Below are 20,296 nucleotides of genomic sequence, written 5' to 3'. Positions count from 1 at the left end.
TCCATGAAATTTTCCATTGGAAATTTTCTCATGAAAAACCGGAGAGAATTCTCGAGTGGTATTCCCGGTGAGAGTTTGATCAATTTAACATAGAAAATAGGCAAATAAATTAAAATATCGCGTTTTCTAAAGTTTTAAATGGTTTCTAAATGATTATTTCAATTAATAAATACAATTTCAGTTAAATTAAATACAATTTGAGTTTGATGACAATCACTTTCCAAATTGTTTATTATTCTAGTTTTATCTTGTTTGAGCTCTCGTGAATAAGAAAACGCTTTTGGCCATTTAATGATTAGATTTTTGATTAACCTACTTATATTCTCAATAAATACGAATTTAAATAGATTTTTATGCGGTTTACTTGGCCGCGAACTCTTTAAAAGTTTATTTTTGTTTTAACTAAAACCGGAGAAAAAAGATCGCATCATTTATAGACAGGGAGTTTATCGGGAAAAGGTTCTTCTTTAGTAAGTTGAAATTGTTAGAACTCAAGAACCAACAAAACAAATATTTTAAGTAGCAAAAAATAATACCAGTTATTATAAAACTGTTCAATGGATAATAATTGAACAAATATTTAAAAAATCGTATAGTTATGTGGGAATGAATTTGGAATTTGGAATGATTTCACTGGGAACGTAGTATCCGATCAGTAGAACAAATAATATTATAAAGTTCTGTTCAAGGGAGGAGACGTACTGAAGTTACATAGTACTGAATTAAACTATTTATTAAATTAAAAGAAGAGTTTTCCCTCGATATCCCCCTTTCCCAAATCCTACAGTTACGTGTTCTTCCTTAATTTAAAAAAAAAATATTGAGTGCGATTCTTGATATTCACATCTATATTAGGGTAAATGTCCTAATTCAAAACCATTTCCAGAAGCTTTAACTTTGACTGAAGATTCAACACATTAACTCTTTCGTCTCCAAAAACAAACCAACAAAAAAAAATCTTAAACCAATTAAACACAATAAAACCGTAAAACATTTTAAAGTAGATTATTGTGTTAAAATAATATTGTTATTTCTTTATTTTCGGTAATAAACAATTTGAAAATTTTCGATTAATTGCTGTTTACTAGGTACTCAAAGATCAAGAAAAATCGTGATATCAGAGCAACAATATATCTTGTAAAATATAAAATAAAATACACGCAATTATAGAAATTCCAAGCTCAAGAATAGAAATCAAGCTTATATCATTGTATAAGTACGGTATATTTTCTTTATTTTTATTTTATTTTTTTTTGCAATGACACGGCGATAAAACTCGCATTAAGTTAATGTAAAACGATTGAGATATTGCGTAAAACGGTCTTAGTCGCTCAAGTGTTCCAACCTCGCAATACTTCAGCACAAAAGGCTTTCAACTTTGTTGTAGTAAACACGCATTTGCATTCACACAAGACAACTGTAAAACGATTGAAATTGCGCCTAAAAACACGCACAGCTAGATCAGAAAACTATTAAGAAATTGTCTAAAACACGCACAGCTCAAACAAAAAGCGGATAAAATTGCGCTTACGCACAGCTCAGTCATAAAACGGTTAAGATTGGGATTAAGAAGACGCACAGCTCAATCTTAAAACGGTAAATGCGCTTAACTTTTTCGTCTCCTTTGGGACTCTGGGTACCCATGGAAACAACGATTTTTTTTAGACTATCTAGAATCGATAAAAATCCTATTTTTCTGGATGATTACAAACTATAAGGATGTCCAAATCTAGGATATTTTTTGCAGGATCCCAATTAACTCCTGAGCTGAGATATTTTTGGTCAAAAATTGTGAATTTTCGATTTTCTGCTTCCTTGCAGATATCCTGACCTTTTTTGATATTTCTAAACCAGAATAAGGAAAAACCTCCCGGGGCCACTTAGTATGATAACTAACAATTGCAGATTACATAAATTCAACTTTTTGCAAACTTTATGGGTAGTCTCGTCCCCAAAAATCTAGAGGTCAAATGTAAGGTTATCCCGCCAATGCCCGCCATTTGCTTTTTGACACCAACCTTGTAAGAAAATTCAAGCGTGACAAGAGTGACTTTTACTGAAATTCATTCGCTGGATATCTTGTGGTCCGGAAAGAGTTAAAAAAGCCTGAGGATCCAGTCAATAGTAACAGGTCCAAAGTTTTTTTTTTATTTGTTCGGCGTACAGGCCATCAATGCCTGCCACCTTTCTGTTCTTCATCGCTTTAATAATCGTAGTGAGCTCGTCAACACGGAAAGGTGCAGACAGGCGATCAGCCCCCGCGGCGACACTCTCAATAATTTTTGGCTTAGCAGCACCCTTGCTAATCTTGCCATTCAAGGGTAATTGATCGTCGATCTGGTTCGCGGTGACTTGTGGAAGAGTCTTGTCGGCGGTGGGGTCGTTGCCAAGGTGTTTCATTAACCTCCAAGCCTGATGGCTACTGCGAGTGAGGTTGAGACCCTCGACAGTAGACACCCAACGTTCCCGGCGACTCTCCAATACAGCGTCAGCTAAAGATGATTTCGTTGAGATTGTAGATACTGCATTTTGGTCTTAGACAGTGATTGATGATTAACACAAATGAAGAGCTATATATTGGTGCGATCTTGGTGGTAATGTGTGCTGATCCAAAACGAAAATGACGGAAAATAGTCATTGAAGGGTCAGACTGGTCGATGCCCTATTGGGAATAACATCTGTCGGTCTGGTGGATCAGCGAATCGTTATCATATTAGGGTGGTACATGATCTAAGCCCTTTATATAAAAAAAAAATAGGTCTGTAATTTCGAGTTGATTAATGAACCTTGCTGAACTTTGCTGCCATATTAGTCTCATCGTTACTCTCGCATTGTCCATTCTCTGTAGGTGTCCGGCCAAGTAGTCTTGATGCAATACTGTTCGCTGTGCCAGTGTCTCGTAGTTTTTTTTCCCCATTTGTGTACAGTGGATCTATTTACGTGATATATGGCTGCCATGGAATTAATAGGTTCCCTAGTCGGTTATGATTGTGGTACTTGTCTTCGATCTCTTCATTATCGATCACAATTACTCAATAAAGTTTGCCAAAAATATTAAAATAATAAAAACTCACTTAAAATCAGTCTACTGTACCCTCCAGGGTTTTGAGGATATCGTCCATTGATCCAAACCATCCAAACACTTGTTCTTTTTTTAATGCCTTTGATTCTTTAGGAGCATTTCTACCGTTTGGCTCCGGAGTAGGTCGGTCCCTAAGGATCCCGAAAGGATTGTGAAAAAAGTCAGATGTTGGAATTTCGGTCTAAAAACTTTCTTGTTGTTCTTTATGTTTTTATTGGCTGACGTTTCGATCCTTGGTTGGGACCTTCCAGTGGAAGAGTCAATCTTCCACTGCTGATGGATGAGGAGCAATATGTAGTGTCAGTGAAAGTTGATGGTGTTGTTTTAATATTTACAATTGTTCTCCCAGTTTTTGATGCCCTGAAGAAGGTCCCAACCAAGGATCGAAACGTCGGCCAATAAAAAACATAAAGAAGAACAAGAAAGTTTTTAGACCGAAATTCCAACATTTTGACTCATATCATCCTAACGGTCGACCCTCAACATTGATTGTGAAAAATTTTACGAATTTTTCAAGATAAAAAGTTTAGAAAGTTCTAGAGAGCGTATTTCCCAACCGATTTGGACAAGTATGGATAGTTTTGGAAGGTGTTTGACTTCGAGACAAGTGTCAATCGGTTTCAACCGGTGCTGAACCGATAGTATTCCTATTATTCGTTTTTATTCAAAAGCGAAAAACTTCCATTTCATACTGCTTTTCCTATTGAAACATATTATGCGAGACCAATTTTTAGGACCTAGCTTTTACCGATTTTTCAAGATGAAATGTTTAAAAGGCTCTATAGAGCGTATTTGTTAACCGATTTGGGCAAGTATGGGTTCTTTTGAAAGGTCTTTAAATCCGGTACAAGTATCAATCGGCTTTAACCGGAGCTGAACTAGTATTATTCCAATAATACTTTTTTACTCAAGAGAGGAAAGCTTCAATTTCATACCGCTTTTCCTGTCGAACAAAATTATGTGTAAGCAATTTTTTAAGGCGTGACTTACCGATTTTTCAAGATCAAACGTTTACCAGGCTCTAGAGAGCGTATTTGTCAACCGATTTGGACAAGTATGGATTCTTTTGAAAGGTCTTGGAATTCGAAACAATGTGTCAATCGATTTCAACCGTCCGTTATTGGCCTGTTATTGTGCGGTTCTTAAGAGACTCACAGTTCTTGGCAGTCTTTTTTTTCATTTTAGAATAACTAAATAAATATCTTGCTAGATAACTTTTCGCTTGAGGAAATGACAGAGTGACATTTTTGTCCGGCCCGTTTCTCTCTTTTTTTGTTTTTCAGAACGAAAATTTGTTGATTGGGTACAGTGCGATGGTGGATGTGACAAATGGTTCCACATGAAATGTGTTGGAGTACAGAAGACTCAGGTGACAGATGAAGTTGATTTCTACTGTGGCAAGTGCAATGAAAATGCACCATCACTGACATCTGGTGGTGGTGGTCCAATTGATGATGGTACAACTGCAACTGCTGCAACATCAACTACTGCCACCGCAGCTACTGCAACGGGTGGTACATTGGCGATAAATCAACCAGAAGGTGATGATGATGTTTTGGTGGCACGAAGGGAAATGTCATTTGTCGATTATGTCAAAATGGCGTCAAATGATGAGACAGCTGAAGGTGATGGTGATGCTGATGGTGATTCCCATCAGAATCCATCACCTGGATCCTATAGCTATGACTGTCTCTTTGGATCTGACACTGAAATGACATTTGAAGAGGAAATTGCCCAATTGAAGGAACTCACGAAGAATTGCCGAAGTCGTCAGAGAAGGTCAGACAGGAAGTAGGAAATAGGTAGGAATGTCTTTTATTTTTATTATTAATTTCTTCTTTTTTTTGTTTTAATTTACAACTATTTGCTAATTATTAATGTAATTTTGTGAATCGTACGTTAGCAGAAAGAAAGAGAGAAAGATAGAGAGAAAGAGAGAGAGAGTATTAATTTGAGGGAAAGTAGTTCAGCAACAAAAATTTAAAAAAAAAAGAAAATGAAATATTATTATTAAAAAAAATCCCTCAATAACAATCCAAACTCTAGCCCAATTCCCTTTTTTGAAAAAAAAAACAAAAAACAAAAAAGAAAATTTAAGAAAAATGAAGTAATTTTTAGAATTAATGAATTAAAGAAAAAAATTAGTAAGAATTAAGTAAACAATAAAAAAGAAAAAACATTAAAAAAATACTTATTGGCACCTTTTGGTGTAAGAGACATCTATATAACTATATTACTTACATTTATTGCTAAATAACAAGATAAAAAGAAAAAAAACAATTTAAAATATTATAGATATTTAGGAAGAGATAAAAACAAAAAAAAAACTAAAATAAAGATTTGTAGTTTGAACGACAGAAAGAGAGAAAGAAAATATTACTACAGAGAAATCTGAAGAAAAAAATAATTATTAATAGTAAAAAAAAAAATTTTGAAAAAGAAAGAAAAAAAGAACAAAAAAACAAACAAGAAAATATATTTTCAAGTCACTTCCAGAGTCTCCTGAATATTATTTTCTAAATTTTTTTTCTTCACGATATTTCATTTTTTCAAAATGTTTTTTCTTTCTCTCAAAAAAAAAGATGTACATTTAGAATTTAAAAAGTGTGTGCGTGAGATTGTTTGAAAAGGTGTTTCATTTAGTTTATTTTTCTTCGTTTTTTTCGTTTTTTTTTTTTGTTAGAACGATTTATCATCCAAAATGAATTATTATATATATTTTGTCTGAAGAGAGAGAGAGAGAGAAAGGAAGAAAGAGAGAGTTGAATGAAAAACAAGAAAAAAAAACGATTTTCCTCTATTATTTACTTTTGTACAATTTGTGTGCGACTTCTGGAGAGAGTATTTAAGGAAATTACAGTTAATTTTAGAAATAAATATAAAATGAATTGAATAAAAAGGAAAAAAAAGAGAAAATTAAAGAAAAAAACAAGGAAAAAAATTGATAAGGTAAAAATAAAGAGATTGAAGTGATCTATTTTGAAAAGAAAAAAAAAATTACTTTATGGCGTCTTAGGAATTTTCAGGGGAAGAAGATGAAAAATATGGCAGAAAATAGCAGAATCGGAGGCACAGAGGTCGGAAAAACAGTCAAAATGTCACGTGGACAAATTTATTTTGACATTTATTCGATTTCAAACGGTTCTTGAACACCTTTTCGATCTTCAGGAAGGCCCCTTACCAAGCCGAAGGACCCTCCTAAGGAAAGGACCCTAAGGGCCCAAATAGACTCAGGCTGATCCTCAAGAATATTTAGCCTGTAAAATTTGACAGTAAAGATTTATCCCAAATTGTCATACATTGAAGATTTGGGATCATCGATGAGAAGTCCTTTACATAATAATAATAATTTATTGCCAATCTCCATTTTTTGCGTCTGCCGCCGACTTCAAAACCGACTTCACCGGGTAAGACGACAGAAAATCCCGGATCACTAGTCGTATAAGCCGCAGATGATATTACAATAAGTGATAAATTTCCTCTACCTAATTCGTTATTGCCGAATTTTACAGGCTAAATATTTTCCAGCAAGGAAATCTTCTCTTTTCCTCCTCTTCCTTCGAAGGTACAGTGCCCGCTTTCTAATCCGGATCGCCGTAATCCTGAAATCATTTTATTAAAGCAATCTGCACATACAAGAGTGTTTCGTACAATGAGCTTTAGGTGAGAGAAACGAGAATGACGTGGAGGTTAATCTCAACGGATCAATCAAAAAAAAAGTATTCCGCTAACTACAACAGCAGAAACAAATCAGAAGGTCTCGTTCTGAGTAGCCTTCTTTCTATTCCCTCATCCACCGTCAACTGGCCTGCGAGTTCATTTGGGTGTCCAAGAAATCTGTCCTTGTATCGCTTGTTCTCCGCTACAATCTCCTCCTGCACCGTCGCTATTTTGAGATCTTTGTGAAGCTGGTCATTTGTTCAAGGGGGAGATATTAGGTTGGAAGTGGTGTACACTCAGATGGAAGTATACTGCGGAAGTGGAAGTCTCAAAAATAAAATGATTTTTGCGCTTTTCATTTAATTACAGTAGGAAAAGTGTCCTGGTAAGCATGTAGCGCAATTAAAGCTTGTCCTAAAGAACTAAATTTATGTTGCTCGGTCGCCATTATTGTCAATTCCGCATCAGAATTCTCGTAAAAATGTTCAAATATTGTTCAACTTACGCCCTCTATTGCAATAGAGGAAACTTAATTGAAAGCCTTCCAGAAATTTAAATTTCAAATTACGATTTTCAGTTAGAAAATATTCGAGTGTAATGAGTGTAATAGTAATCGATTCTTTAAGATGGTTTAGAGCTACTGAAAACTATCGGGAATGACTAAAACAAAATTACAGGATATTAATTTATCTTACTACTTTCAGAAAAAATGAAGAATTAAAAAAATGGAAAATATACAGGCATAGAAAATTAAAAAAAATATATATATAAATGATTATTTATATATAATATTTACGACTCAAGTTCCCACCCGGCAAATTCTGCAGAATTCTGCAGAAATTCGTCAGATTTGAATTACTAACTGCCGAAAAATCAGCAGAATTTCTGCAGAATTTTGTTCTAAGGTGGATCCGATCGTTGTATGAAAATTCTGCAGAATTTCTATAGAAAATTTTAAAATTATCGGCAGAATTTCTTTAGAGTATTTAGATGATTTCTACATTTCTTCTACCCTTTCTAATGTTTCTAAAAATTATTTTAACTACATAAAAATATGTATTTCAATTTATTTAAAATTCAATTTTTATTTAACAATTTTACGTTAATACTCTCTTTTTTTTACAATATTATTATAATGTTATAATACAATATTATTAAATCAGCCATAATAGAAAAGGGACAGATAATCCTAACCGGCTTATGTAGGTGAGATTCTTAACGTGAGCTAACTCGGAGTGCATGCAAATTCGATTTAGAGCTGAAGTTGGGAGACGCCATTCAGTTAACTTGAATCAAATTCGTGAAATTATACAAATTTTGTATTTAAACCAAAATATCAAGGATTTGGATGAACTGACAGAAAAGTGTTATATGGGTGAAATGTAGACCAGAATGTTCTCTATAATTTTCCCATAGAACATGATCTCATCGATTACTCAGAAGCCAAGTTAAGCGAGGTTTTTTGTTTCTTAACTCGTTTTTTCATCCAGAGTGCCCCAAGTAGTCATTTGTTGAACTTCAACTATATCAAAGAATTGTTGTATTTTGTGGGACTTTCCATTTAAACCCCTATTTTAAGTGTCTTGGTGGAGTAGAGGCAGTCAAATTGGCATCTGAGTGATTTCAAAGCGCCTTATTATGGGAAAAATCAATTTTTTCACACTTAAACGGCAAAATCGGAGTGATAGCGTAGTCTGAGCGGAAAATGATGTATGGACGAAATGTAGAGACAAATGTCCTCTACAATTATGTCGAAGTAATCATCAAAATCGGTACAGCGACAGTCGAGATAATTGAGGTTATGTGATATTGAAATTCGTTTTTCGACTGTGGCGCCCCTGGTGTTGGTCCCACGAAGTTCAAATATTCTAGAAAGTTATAGCATTTGGTGAGATCCTTCGTTTAAGCCCTCATTCATCAAAATCGGTCACATAGAACCGGAGATATGATTTTTTGAATTTCGTGAACTTTGACCCTTCATATCTCCGGTTCTATTGAAACCACAGCGCACTTACGCACCATTTTGGAAACGTCCTAGACTGGACTACAACATACTAAAATTTCATTAACTTGCACAATGCCGTTTTTGAGAAAAGTGACTTTGAATTTCGATGAATTTTGACGCTATCACAGCGCCACCTATGGTGACTTTTTGAACTTCCATCTGAAAGTGCTCATCGATACGAAACCAAAAAGGTAAAATTTATGTCGCTATGTTAATTAGAACCGGAGATAGAGGCCGGTCAATGTTCGAACTTTGACCCCTTATAGCTCGGGTCAGGGGTTATGGATCGACTTAAGGTTTTTTTTGTTTGATAGGTATAATCAACGGCTACAACATACTAAAATTTCAGCCCGATGCACAATGGAATTTTTGAGTTATTTAACTTTTAAGATTTAAAAATTTTCTTTTTAAAAAAAAGCGCCCCTAGCGGTGGTTTTATGAACTTGCGATGTTAGAAGAGGAAGTGGCATTTCACGAGAGCTTTCCAAAAAGCCCTCATTTTTTAAATTCTGACAATTAGAACCGGAGTTATGGCCATTTTAAGAAAATTTTTTGGGACCCTTATAGCTCGGGTCAGGGGGGTCGGGGGACCTTAAGTTTGGTATTGATGGAAAGCTCTAAGGCCCAGCTATAACATACTAAAATTTGAGCCCGCTCGATGCCATAGGGGCGGAGCTATTGAGAAAACAAAAAAAGGGGGGTCTTCAAAATGGCGGAAGGAGGGGTGGGGGGTGGGGGGTCTATGCACCAAGTTGCAATTTTCACCCGATATATAACCTTTGCCGAAAACCGCAAGTCGATATCTTTTTTAGTTTAGGAGCTATTAAGCTCCAAAGAGCGGCCGGACGGCCGGCCGGCCGGGAATGTAACTTAGCCACATATATATTCGGAATCAGGAAGTGGCGAAACACATTTTGGCCAAATTTGAGGTCGATCAGACGACATGAAATTTTGTTAGGATTATAGTAGGTGAGATTGTTAAGAATCTCACCTAATATCTCATTCGGCGCTCACTTTTCACTGAAAACTGATTGAAGTGAAAAAATGGTCTCCTGAAAAGTAGTCAAAATGCAGTTGGCATAGTTGCTGAACCAAGCGACGATTTATTGGCTGTGATTTACCTTCTCTTCTGAACATGAGAGCAGTTCTCTTTTTGTTCAATTTGTTGCTTTCTGAACGTTCTGGGTACCTGTCGGATCTTTTGGTTAGGGGGGGGGGGGGGGGGGTTCGGCAAGGGTTCGGGGACTCATAGTGCCTAAAGCCAATAGTGATTACTTTTATCGTACACTCTTTGTGAAGGGCATTGTACTCTTTAACTCCATTCCGGCTGACAATCGCACTTCTACGGATACTATTCGGCTGCATTTTCAGTCTGGACCTGAGAGTAATTGACTTTGCTTATTTTTCTTTCTTTTGTTTCTATTTTTTACTGCTCGAACTCAAAGAGAGAGAGCAGTTATATAATCGACTTTTTTTTTCAACTTCTCACTGTTCTGGAGCTTAAATGGTGAGAGATATCGACTTCTGGTCTTCGATGACCCCTCCTCAAATGACATTATCTCGTACCCAACCTCTTTATTTTTCCCTCCCTCCCCTTTCATACGTTCCCTATCCCTCAAAAATATGTCAAAAATGCAAGGGGCAAACAACTGACCCAAATTTCATGTCGTTGAATCAATATTCACAAAATATTCACAGTTTTATATGTGAAGAAGAAAATATTCGAATATTTCACTAAATATTCGCGATATTCGCAATATTCATGAAATATTCGCGATATTCACGAATTTTGAAAAATATTCATATTACCAATACATTACTTGTAATAGGTTTGTGTGTGATTTTGTGTTTAAAATTTCAACCAAACCTGTTTCAAGTAAGCGCTCCAAGTAATGTAGATGGATAATGTAATAAAAATCTCCAATAAATGTCTGTCAATAAATCTCCAATAGATTCAATCAACAGGTATTTTTGTACTCTACGGACTCCGATAGAGTCAACTTGAACTCAAATTGACTCCGATAGAGTCCAAGATGATTCAAGTATAAGGTGGGCCAAATCGAACTGCCAGTGACGTAGATACTTTTACCCGACTGGTACAGTGTTGACAACTCAGATTTGTCAAACATTTGTAATAGAAAAATAAGAATCGAATAATTTTGCAAAGATTAATTAATTTTCTTCATTAAATGAAAATATATTTATTGTTCCTCGGCTAATGAACTTCAAATGAGTATGATAAATTTTATATAAGTATATAAGTATATAAGTATATAAGTATAAGTATAAATTTTATAAAAGTATGACAGAAATCCTTCTATCTCATTTTCTGGACAAACTAATGAAGATATCGACTTGGAACGTTCTAAGTACTCCCCCATAAGTTGATCCAAGGAATCCAAATATCACATCAATTTCATCCCCACGTCTATCCTTCCCCTCCAGAAAGCACTCTTTTAGGATTTCTGTAATTTTTTCCTTGCGTTTAACACTTCAAAATTCTTGCAAAAGTCGATGAATAAAAAAAGTAAGATGTCCAAAAAAAAGTTTCTTCCACAAATTATACCCTTTGAGTTCCTCTAACGATCAGTCCAAGTGCGAGAATTGTGGGTCACTCCTGGTCCCAGCAGTGAATGGTCAAAAAAGACGTTGCAAAAAGTGTTTTCTTCGACATAAATGGTTCTGGATGACCATGGTTTATCCATAGCAGATTAAGTATACCAGATTCTAAAAGCTAATGAACCAAGCTCTCCAACAATAGTTCACTCATCCAATTATGTTCATCAGGAGCTGAGATATACCACTCCAAACTTTAGACCTTTTCTACTGACAGAATATATGTGCTCATCTAATATATATATGGGGTGTTGGAGCACCACACTTTTTTTACGTCGCGTTTTATAGATTCCATATCGATAAAATGGTTTTTCCAACAATTTTATTTTCAAAGGAAAAGTAACACTTCAGAAAAATTGATTTTTTTATAGGCTGTTTCACTACAATGATAGTTCCAATGAGTGTATTAGGCCTCAGGCTTATAAATAATACCTGTTTGATGTTTCGACAGCAAATTAAATTACGAAATTAAAGAAAATTAATATTTGCTTTTTGTTGAGAATATCTGAACTCAGCATTTTATATCAATTTGGTATTCTACGTGATTTTCATACTTTGAATTCTATATTATTTTACTTATTCTGAGTTTTTCCAGAATATATGAGTTTTGAATGTTCTGACACATTTGTGATTTGCTCATATGGTGTATGGTCTGCCGGGTTTCGTGAAAATAATTTTTGTCAAGTGGAATTTTGTGGTAAAAAAGTATGAGAAAAATTGAAACAACACCAAATATTAATTTAATTGATAAAAATAGTCATTACTGTTAACAATTAAACTAATAATTTTGATATATTCCCAACATTTTATTGAAATGTATTCGCATGAGATTTTGGCGCGAGTCACGAACAGATGATTTTTGACATAACCTCCAAAAAGTATCTACGTCATCACCAGTCCGATCTGGCCCACCTTATTACTTTGTTGTTTGTTTTTATTCATCTTGGATAGAGTCAACTTTTCCTTTATTGTTGAACTAATAATAATTACATGATCTTATTAAATTTTTTTCGAAATTAAAATCAGTGTTTCGGTGTATCAATGTAATTTTTTGACACAAGAAAAACATTGATGTATGTTATTATGATAAAATTTCGTTTATTAACCCTTTAACAACGAGACACTTTTACGGACTGAAAATCAACAATAAAATTAAACTGGGAAACATAATCAATGATAAGTCTTACATCTAACCTTGGAAAGTCCAACAGAGTCTGATTCGGTGTATTTTGTGCTTCTATGAACGACGATTGGGACAAAAATAGCCCAAAAGTCTTAAGTAATTTTTCTGACAATACCAATGAATTATATTTTTCGCTTTAATGAAAAATATTACGTATGAGTATTGTAGTTTTTATTGCCAAAAGGGTTTTGCTTAAAAAAATTGTAAGTAAAAAAATAAATAAAATCAATTATGATTTTGAGAATTTAAAAATTCGTCATTTTTGAGCATAAATATTTACTACATAGCAAATAGCTAGAGACTTGCAAAAATATCCTAGATTCCTTCAACCTTCTACTTTGCAATTACGTATAAACATAAGAAAAAAATAACTTTAGGTAGTCCGGAAAAAATAAATTTCTTAATGGAACACCAGTGCACAGTGGGGCCGCTCCATACAAAATGTGGCCAAAACCCTAACTCTGAGGCAAGAAGGTCATATATAGGTAATTTGGGGTCTCTGAATTCATTTTTGGGCATGAAAATTAAAAAATTATAGGGGAAAGGGGGGTAACACGTTACATAGGGCGCTTGAACACCAACAAATCATATTTAATAGGGCAAACGGTTAGAGATAGCGACTTGGGACCTAAGAAGGACCCCCCCATAAGTCGACCCAGGGATCGTTAAAATGCCCATCATTTCCCCCCCACCGCTCCCCTTTCCCCCCAAAAACCTATTTTTGAGATTACTCGAAAACGCTTCGAGCGATTTTGTTAATTTTTGTATATGTTCTAGATATTACCTGGCCGGACATTCGCCCATGCACGAAAATACCGTTGCACTATTTCTAAAACCGGGTTTTCAAGGTCAAATGCTAAAAAGGCTCTAGAGAGCGCATTTATCAACGAAATAGTATCATGTTTGGGCTCGTTGAAAAGGTCTTGGAATTTCCGACAAAACTGAACCGATTCCAATCGGTTATGAACCGGTAAAAAACCCGATTCATAACCGATAACTAGTTTTTATCCGAAAATTCATTGTTTTACTCTTAAGCCATTTTGGGAACCTTTATGCCGAGATAAATCACACAATAATCAATAAAATTCATTCTAAAAATAAAGCCAAGTCCGCGCTAAGAATTTTACTTTTTTTTATTTTTAGTTTTAAAAGTTACATTACTTAATTTAAGAAACTATTTCTTAAAATATCTTATGCCTTTACGTGGGTCAAAAAAACTAAGAAAGCTCATATTCTCTAATATTACTATGCAGGATAATAAAACTTAATTTAGTTCAAGTTTTTTATGTAAAAGTACAAAATTTAAACTATATTTTTGAAATTTTTATTATACATGTAAAGTAAGTTTTTCTTTGAAAAAAAAAAAACTAAGTGTGTGTTGGGTAAAAATTTCTCATAATATTCAGCTGACATTAAAAAATCAAATATTTTCATTTAGGTAATGAATTAATTTCGTGCTTTAACGAAAGGTTTTTGAAAAACCAAAATTCAAAATTCTGGGAGTGAACAAAAATTACTATTTTCCGCGTATAATATCAAATTTTGTCTTGTAAAATAAGTTGTGATCAGGGGAAGAAAATAACTTCTTTCATGTAAAAGTTTAATTCAACTGCTAACAGGAAATATTTGTTTTTTATTGTACTTCAGATGAATATATTCGACCGTAAAGTAAGTGTTACTTTTCAAAAAAGACTTCGAAAACTGGGTCTCAACGCCTGGATTTTTATTAGTAATGAAAATTTCGGAAACGTAGTCTAAATGTTGTACCCTTTTTATGCTTAAGGTGGTACCCTAATTTTGGGGGCTAAAAGTGAATAGCTTTTCGCGATGGTTTTGGAAGACACAAAAACGACCAAGCTTCATGAAATTTTTGGATGTTTATAGTTTACACGTATTAAATGATCAAAAAAAGTATAAAAATGAGGATTATTGAACAGTTTAACAGTCAAAGTAATTCCGATTAAAAGACTAATGCCCAATGCACAATAACTTTTGTTTTGTAAACATGTTATTGACATTTAAATGAGAGTGAGTGAGATCTAAATCTAGTCATCTGGTTCACTTTAATAGAAAATTTTGAAAACATATTTACAAACAAAGGTTATTGTGTACTGGGCATAAATGTTTAAGATCGCGTGTTTTGAAGCGAAGATCGCTTCAAAACACTTTGGGATTTTTAACCTTTGACCTTGAAAAATCGTTATAATGAATTATTGCACAGCAGAGGGATAAGGAGCTCCTTTGAGCTATGGGGCTACATTGATATATGATTTTTTCGCCTATTTCTAAGTGAGGCTGATTTTAATAATTATTTTATTTAGATCCACAATTGCCTTGTCTATCCAAATTACATCATATTAAAACCCAGTTTCCTTTCGAAATATGCGAAAAAAATCGTATAACAATGCAGCCCCACAACTCAAAGTAGCCCCACCTCCCCCTATTTTCGTATATGGATGAACATACGCCTAGGTAATCTCTAAAACATATCCAAAAAATCGCGTGACGCGTTTGGAGGGCAAGGAGAGGGGTGGGAGGAAAAAGAGGGAAATTTTACTCATCCTTGAGTCGATTCATGGGGGGTCTCCCCAAAATACCAAGTCGCTATCTCTAACCGTTTGGCTCTAGAGCTGTAGAAGACCAAAAGGATTACATTAAAAAATGAACAAAAAATTTAAATACACTAAAATTTCCGATTTTCACTAAAATATTTTCCTCGGAGGTTACAAAGTTAAAATATATTATATATTATATACATACATTTAATTCAAAATTATAGTATTATATTCGTAAATTGCTCTGTCGGTGGAGTTTGAGTAGGAAAAACCTCACTTTTGGTGCGCATGGTCTCAGAAAATGGCCTGGGAAGGTCCTTTGCGCAAAAATGCGCAAAATGAGCTTAGTATCTCTTTAAAGTAGATTAAAAATAGAGAATAATTATGCTATTTAGAAGTGCGGCAAGTAGCGGCATCATAAGTAGAACCTTTGATGAATCTTAAGAATTGTTAATTTGTGTGCTTTATCGTATAAGAAATCCTTAATAATCCTTACAAGGATAACTTAAAATGATCATATTCAATTCAGTGGTTCGCCTTCTGTATAAATATTTTATAATTTCTCCAGAAATATACACTTGGCCGTATCATTTAGGTGCTTGAATATGTCTCTGAGAAGCCCAAAATGACGAAAAAATTCATAGAAAAGGTGACTTTAAAAATTTCTGTAGGCTACAATTTTCAACCAATCTTCATGAAAATTTGGGAAAATGATCTTCAATTAATGCCAAATGAAATAAAAATAATTTTGGTGCAGTTAAAAAAGTTGAAAAAATGGGTTTTGGCCGCCACGTCCCCACTGTGCAGTGTTCCAATCGTCCTTTTAAAGGGTTAAAAAACTTAAAAAAAAAATGTACATGATAAGCAATCTTAAAAAATACCCGTCTAGAAAAAAACGCGTAAATTTATATTAAGTTACATTTTGAATTTAAAGGAATAGAATTTCAAAAAAAACAATGGCTCAAAAACAAATAAGCAACAGAAAATTAAAATTGATCAGCAAAAATCTGAAGACTCCAAGTTAATATCTCTATCCATTTAGCGCCCATATTACAGATTAAGAAGAAAATAAGAAAAATTGGTTTTATTGGTCTTTTTGTGAAGTTTAGAGCCATAGTTATATCATAACGTAAAGAACAACTATCAATCTCCTCTCTCTACACACTAGAAGCAATTTTCGTCAAAAATTGCCTTTTAAAAAAAAGTTCTGATGTTTCTGCCTACAAGGAAAAGGGAAATTTTCTTTAAAAGGTATTTTTTAAAGAAATTTCTACTAGTGTGTAGACGCCATTAAACACTAAAAGTTTGAAAGAAATTTTAATTAATAACGTAAATTGCATCAGAACTTTCAATAATTAAATATCTACCAGAGTTCTTCTAAAAAAAATTTAAAAAAAATCTTTAAGGCATCATTTCCTTATCTTAACATCCTGGGTGGACCTCTCAGAGTAAATAGGGAGAGGACGCCCGAACAAAAATTTTGTGCCAGTTTTCATATAGAATGATTTTTCCCTCACTCAGTGTAAACTGAGTGAGCACGCCACTGGTTATTTGGGAGATGCTCGATCTCCTAAAATCGCCTTGGGGCTAATATTGTATTTAACTTGAAATACAAAATAGACGATTTTTCATGTCTTACGTTTTCTTAGCAAACTTTTTTTTTCGAATCCATGGGTTGTTTTTTACGATAATCGAAATTAATTACAGTATTAATTGATATTAATTTCTAAATTCTAAATTTCCCGATAAGTGAAATTCTCAAATAATTTAATACTAATTCTTTCTAGTTTTTTCGTCCGAATCATAATCAGGTGACTATAAAATTTAAAATGTCGATAAAAAAACAATTGATAATCCTAAGCCTAAATCAGCTTATTGGTTGGTGGTGAAATTTTGATGATGAAATAATGTACACCAACTCGGCATAATTTAGTTAGATAATATTTATTTAGTTATAAAAAAATAGTGAATTTTCGTTTCAATAGATTTTATTGCAAATAGTAATTGATGTTAAGTTTTTTCACATAATTTCAAAATGCAAATTTATGATAAATTTAACATATGATTAACTTATGATTTAATTTATGATAACAACTCTTGTGAAGTTTCTAAAATTATCGACATTTTTAATAAAATCCATAATTTGATATTTTTCCCCTATATAATGTAGAACAGGGCATTCAATGGATCAAGTGGTAGAGTACTCGCTCTATGATGCAAGTGTCCCGGGTTCGAATCCCCTTTAGGTCACCAGGAATTTTTATGGCGTTAAAGGTGTTCGGATTGTATCCAGTGAGCTTCACTGCACTTGATTCCACGGGCATGGGACTGACAACCTCATCTCGTATAAGAAAAAAAATAATAATGCATGTCTAGAAATCCCCTTGCGGGAAGGCCTTGTTCCTTCATGGAATGTTGTGCCAGCATTATTATTATTATTATTATATTATTATAATGTAGAACACTCCTAACAGTTTCGTCGAGGTTCCTGAGCGTTGTTGAAATACACAATTTCTCATTCCTTCCCAAAAACTGGTCCATCCATTTCTTCTTCAGCGTCTGACTCCGCCGAAAAAATTTGATCTTTGATTGACCTAAAATATATTCAAATTTTTGCAAATTAAATTTCTTTAAAAGGTTTTAAAAGCCAAAATTGACGGTTTTTATGTGTTTTTGTGTGACTTTTCTAATAAATTGATTTACTTGAAATTTTTAGGGGTTATTACATATGGCTTGAGGAACACAAAAATATTTTTTATTTCAATTTTGAATGCAAAATGGCGGCGTGGCAATGTTCGCATTGAGGGTAGAATTTTTTACGTTTTCCGCGACAAACAGTAGAACTGTAGTAGTAGTCATTTTCATCCAATTGACTAGAAATTGTTGAGGTACCTACCTAGATATATAGCCTAGTACATTGAATTTTTAAGATTGATAAACAATTACATTTATTATAAATAATTAAGTATTTTTTTTAAATGAAAAACTATGAGTTTTTTTTAAAGGTTCTGCCAAAACTGCAAAAAACAGTATTTATGAATTATTCTATGTACTTCACTAGAGAATCTGTCTAAGCAGCTACAGATCTGTATAAGCAGATTTATTAGAAAAATCACTAAAATCACAAAACACACGCTTCTTTTAAGCGTTCTCCTAGATATAACGCGTTAATTCATAATTTATTATTTATTTATTTAATAAAATTAATTATATGAAATATTGTAGCAAAGGATAAAAACAATAATATTATTTATTATTCCCTCCATTCCGAATAGTTTCAGATAATGTTTTTGTTATTGGTAAATATCTTATGTATGAACTGTCCTCCATGTTCAGGGATAATATGTTCCCACGATGGTAAGTTGAGGAGTCGATGTGTTGAAGATATCCTTTTTCGCTTTTTTTATGATCTCCGGTAGATAGTCCATTACTAAAAATGGACTGTGATTAGCATTACAGGATAAAATTTGTTCTAAATTTTTGGAAAGCGCAAATAGAACTCAACTGTTATTACCGATATTATATTTTTATTGCTCAAATTTTGCAGAATGAGCAATAAAAAGAATATTCTTTTTTATATGTTTGAATATCTGGGTGCTAAATCATTAAAGATAAGAACTTGGGACCTTCGGCGGACCCTCGCATAAGTTGACCCTAGGACCAGTAATATGTTCCTTATTTTCCCCCACCACCAATGTTTTTTTTTTTGGGATTGCTCGAAAACATGTCGTGCGATTTTTTTTTTCAATTTTGGATTACTTTTAGAGATTACCCAGGCGGACATTCTACCATATACCGTTGAATTATTCCTAATATCGATTTTTCAAGGTCAAAAGTTAAAAAGAGTCTAAAGAGCGCATTTATCAACCGAATGGGGTCATGTTTAGACTCTTTGGAAAGATCTTGAACTTTCTGAGAAGACTGAATCGGTTCCAACCGGTTATGAACCGGGTTATATACCGATAACTAATTTTTATGAGAAAGTCAATTGTATTAATCCTAAAATATTTTACGCGATCTTATGGGTGATTTAAATTGTAAGTATGGCTCAATGAAAAATAAATTTTGAAATGCTTAAATTTATGAGCATGACACTTTCCTTCATAAATTGGATCTTTGAAAAACTAATTTATGCGATTTTTTTAGGGAATAGAATTTCATTTCAAACAGATTTCTTTTGTTATATGTAAGATAAAAAAGCTTAATTCAAAAGTATAATTGAGTTGTTTGCTTAAAAAAAGAACTTTTTGTCTCGTTGTAGTCTTTGCTTTAAAGTGTTTTGAAGATTTTTAAACATTTCAAGTTGTTGCTTAAAAAAAACTTTTTGTCCCGTAAAAGTTTGCACTACACATCATTTTTTTCTTAAAATTGAAAAAAAAATCTGTTTAAAATGTGTAAATGAAGTTCTTCACCCTAAAATAGTTTTGCTTAATTTATCTGTAATTAATAAAGTAATTCAAATATCCAAGTTATAAAGAACATTTTCATGCCTATAAATTTCAGGATTTCACAACGTTTTTTTATTTGATCCATATTTGAAATCTCACAACCTATTTAAATCACACAAGATCGCCCAAAATAACTCAGGAGTAATACAATTGATTTTCTAATATAAATTAGTTATGGTTTATAAACCGGTTCCTAACCGAACCAGTTCAGTCTTCTCAGAAATTCCAAGACCTTTCCAACAAGCTCAAACATGACAACATTATGTTCATAAATACGCTCTCTTAAGCTTGATCCTGCAAATTCGTTATTAGGAATGATTCAACTGTGTTTTCGTACATGGTCAAATTTCCGCCCGGGTAATATCTAACATATCCAAAATTTAAAAAAATCACACGTTGTGTTTTCGAGCAATCCCCAAAAGAAGGGGGAGAGGAGTGGAGGAAATGAAGAGCGTATTAATGGTCCCAGGGTCAATTTACAGGGGTCCCTCGAAGGTCCCAAGTCTCTATCTTTCACCATTTACCATCTAATTTCGATTGACAATAAAACGCGAAAAATAAGAATTTTTTAAGACATGCGTTTCTCAACTTATCAAAGACTAGACCTCAATTTTAGTTCTGAACATTAACAAGAAGTCTTTACAAGAAATAATTGTGGTACATAAAACATTTGCCAATAAACTTTCTCTTAATTCCATTTTTTTCCCAAACGACTTCATTCGAAACGGAGTATTATTTTTGGTTTTA

At 33.5% G+C, this 20,296-nt stretch overlaps 1 protein-coding gene across 1 annotated transcript in view; it reads left to right on the top strand.

Annotated features, from left to right (window-relative positions):
- The window catches only part of LOC129808791 (lysine-specific demethylase lid), a 58,340-nt gene extending 52,515 nt beyond the window's left edge, over window positions 1-5,825 (top strand). The window contains exon 8 of the mRNA XM_055858648.1: window positions 4,366-5,825. Within this exon, the coding sequence (XP_055714623.1) occupies window positions 4,366-4,877 (512 nt within the window). The 3' untranslated portion in view covers window positions 4,878-5,825. The remainder of the gene's footprint in view (window positions 1-4,365) is intronic.
- The last annotated feature ends 14,471 nt before the right edge of the window (window positions 5,826-20,296 follow it).

The sequence above is a fragment of the Phlebotomus papatasi genome, chromosome 5, assembly GCF_024763615.1.
Source record: "Phlebotomus papatasi isolate M1 chromosome 5, Ppap_2.1, whole genome shotgun sequence".
Taxonomy (NCBI): domain Eukaryota; kingdom Metazoa; phylum Arthropoda; class Insecta; order Diptera; family Psychodidae; genus Phlebotomus; species Phlebotomus papatasi.
Note: the sequence above shows the minus strand (reverse complement) of the source record. Positions and strands in the feature narration are given on the sequence as shown.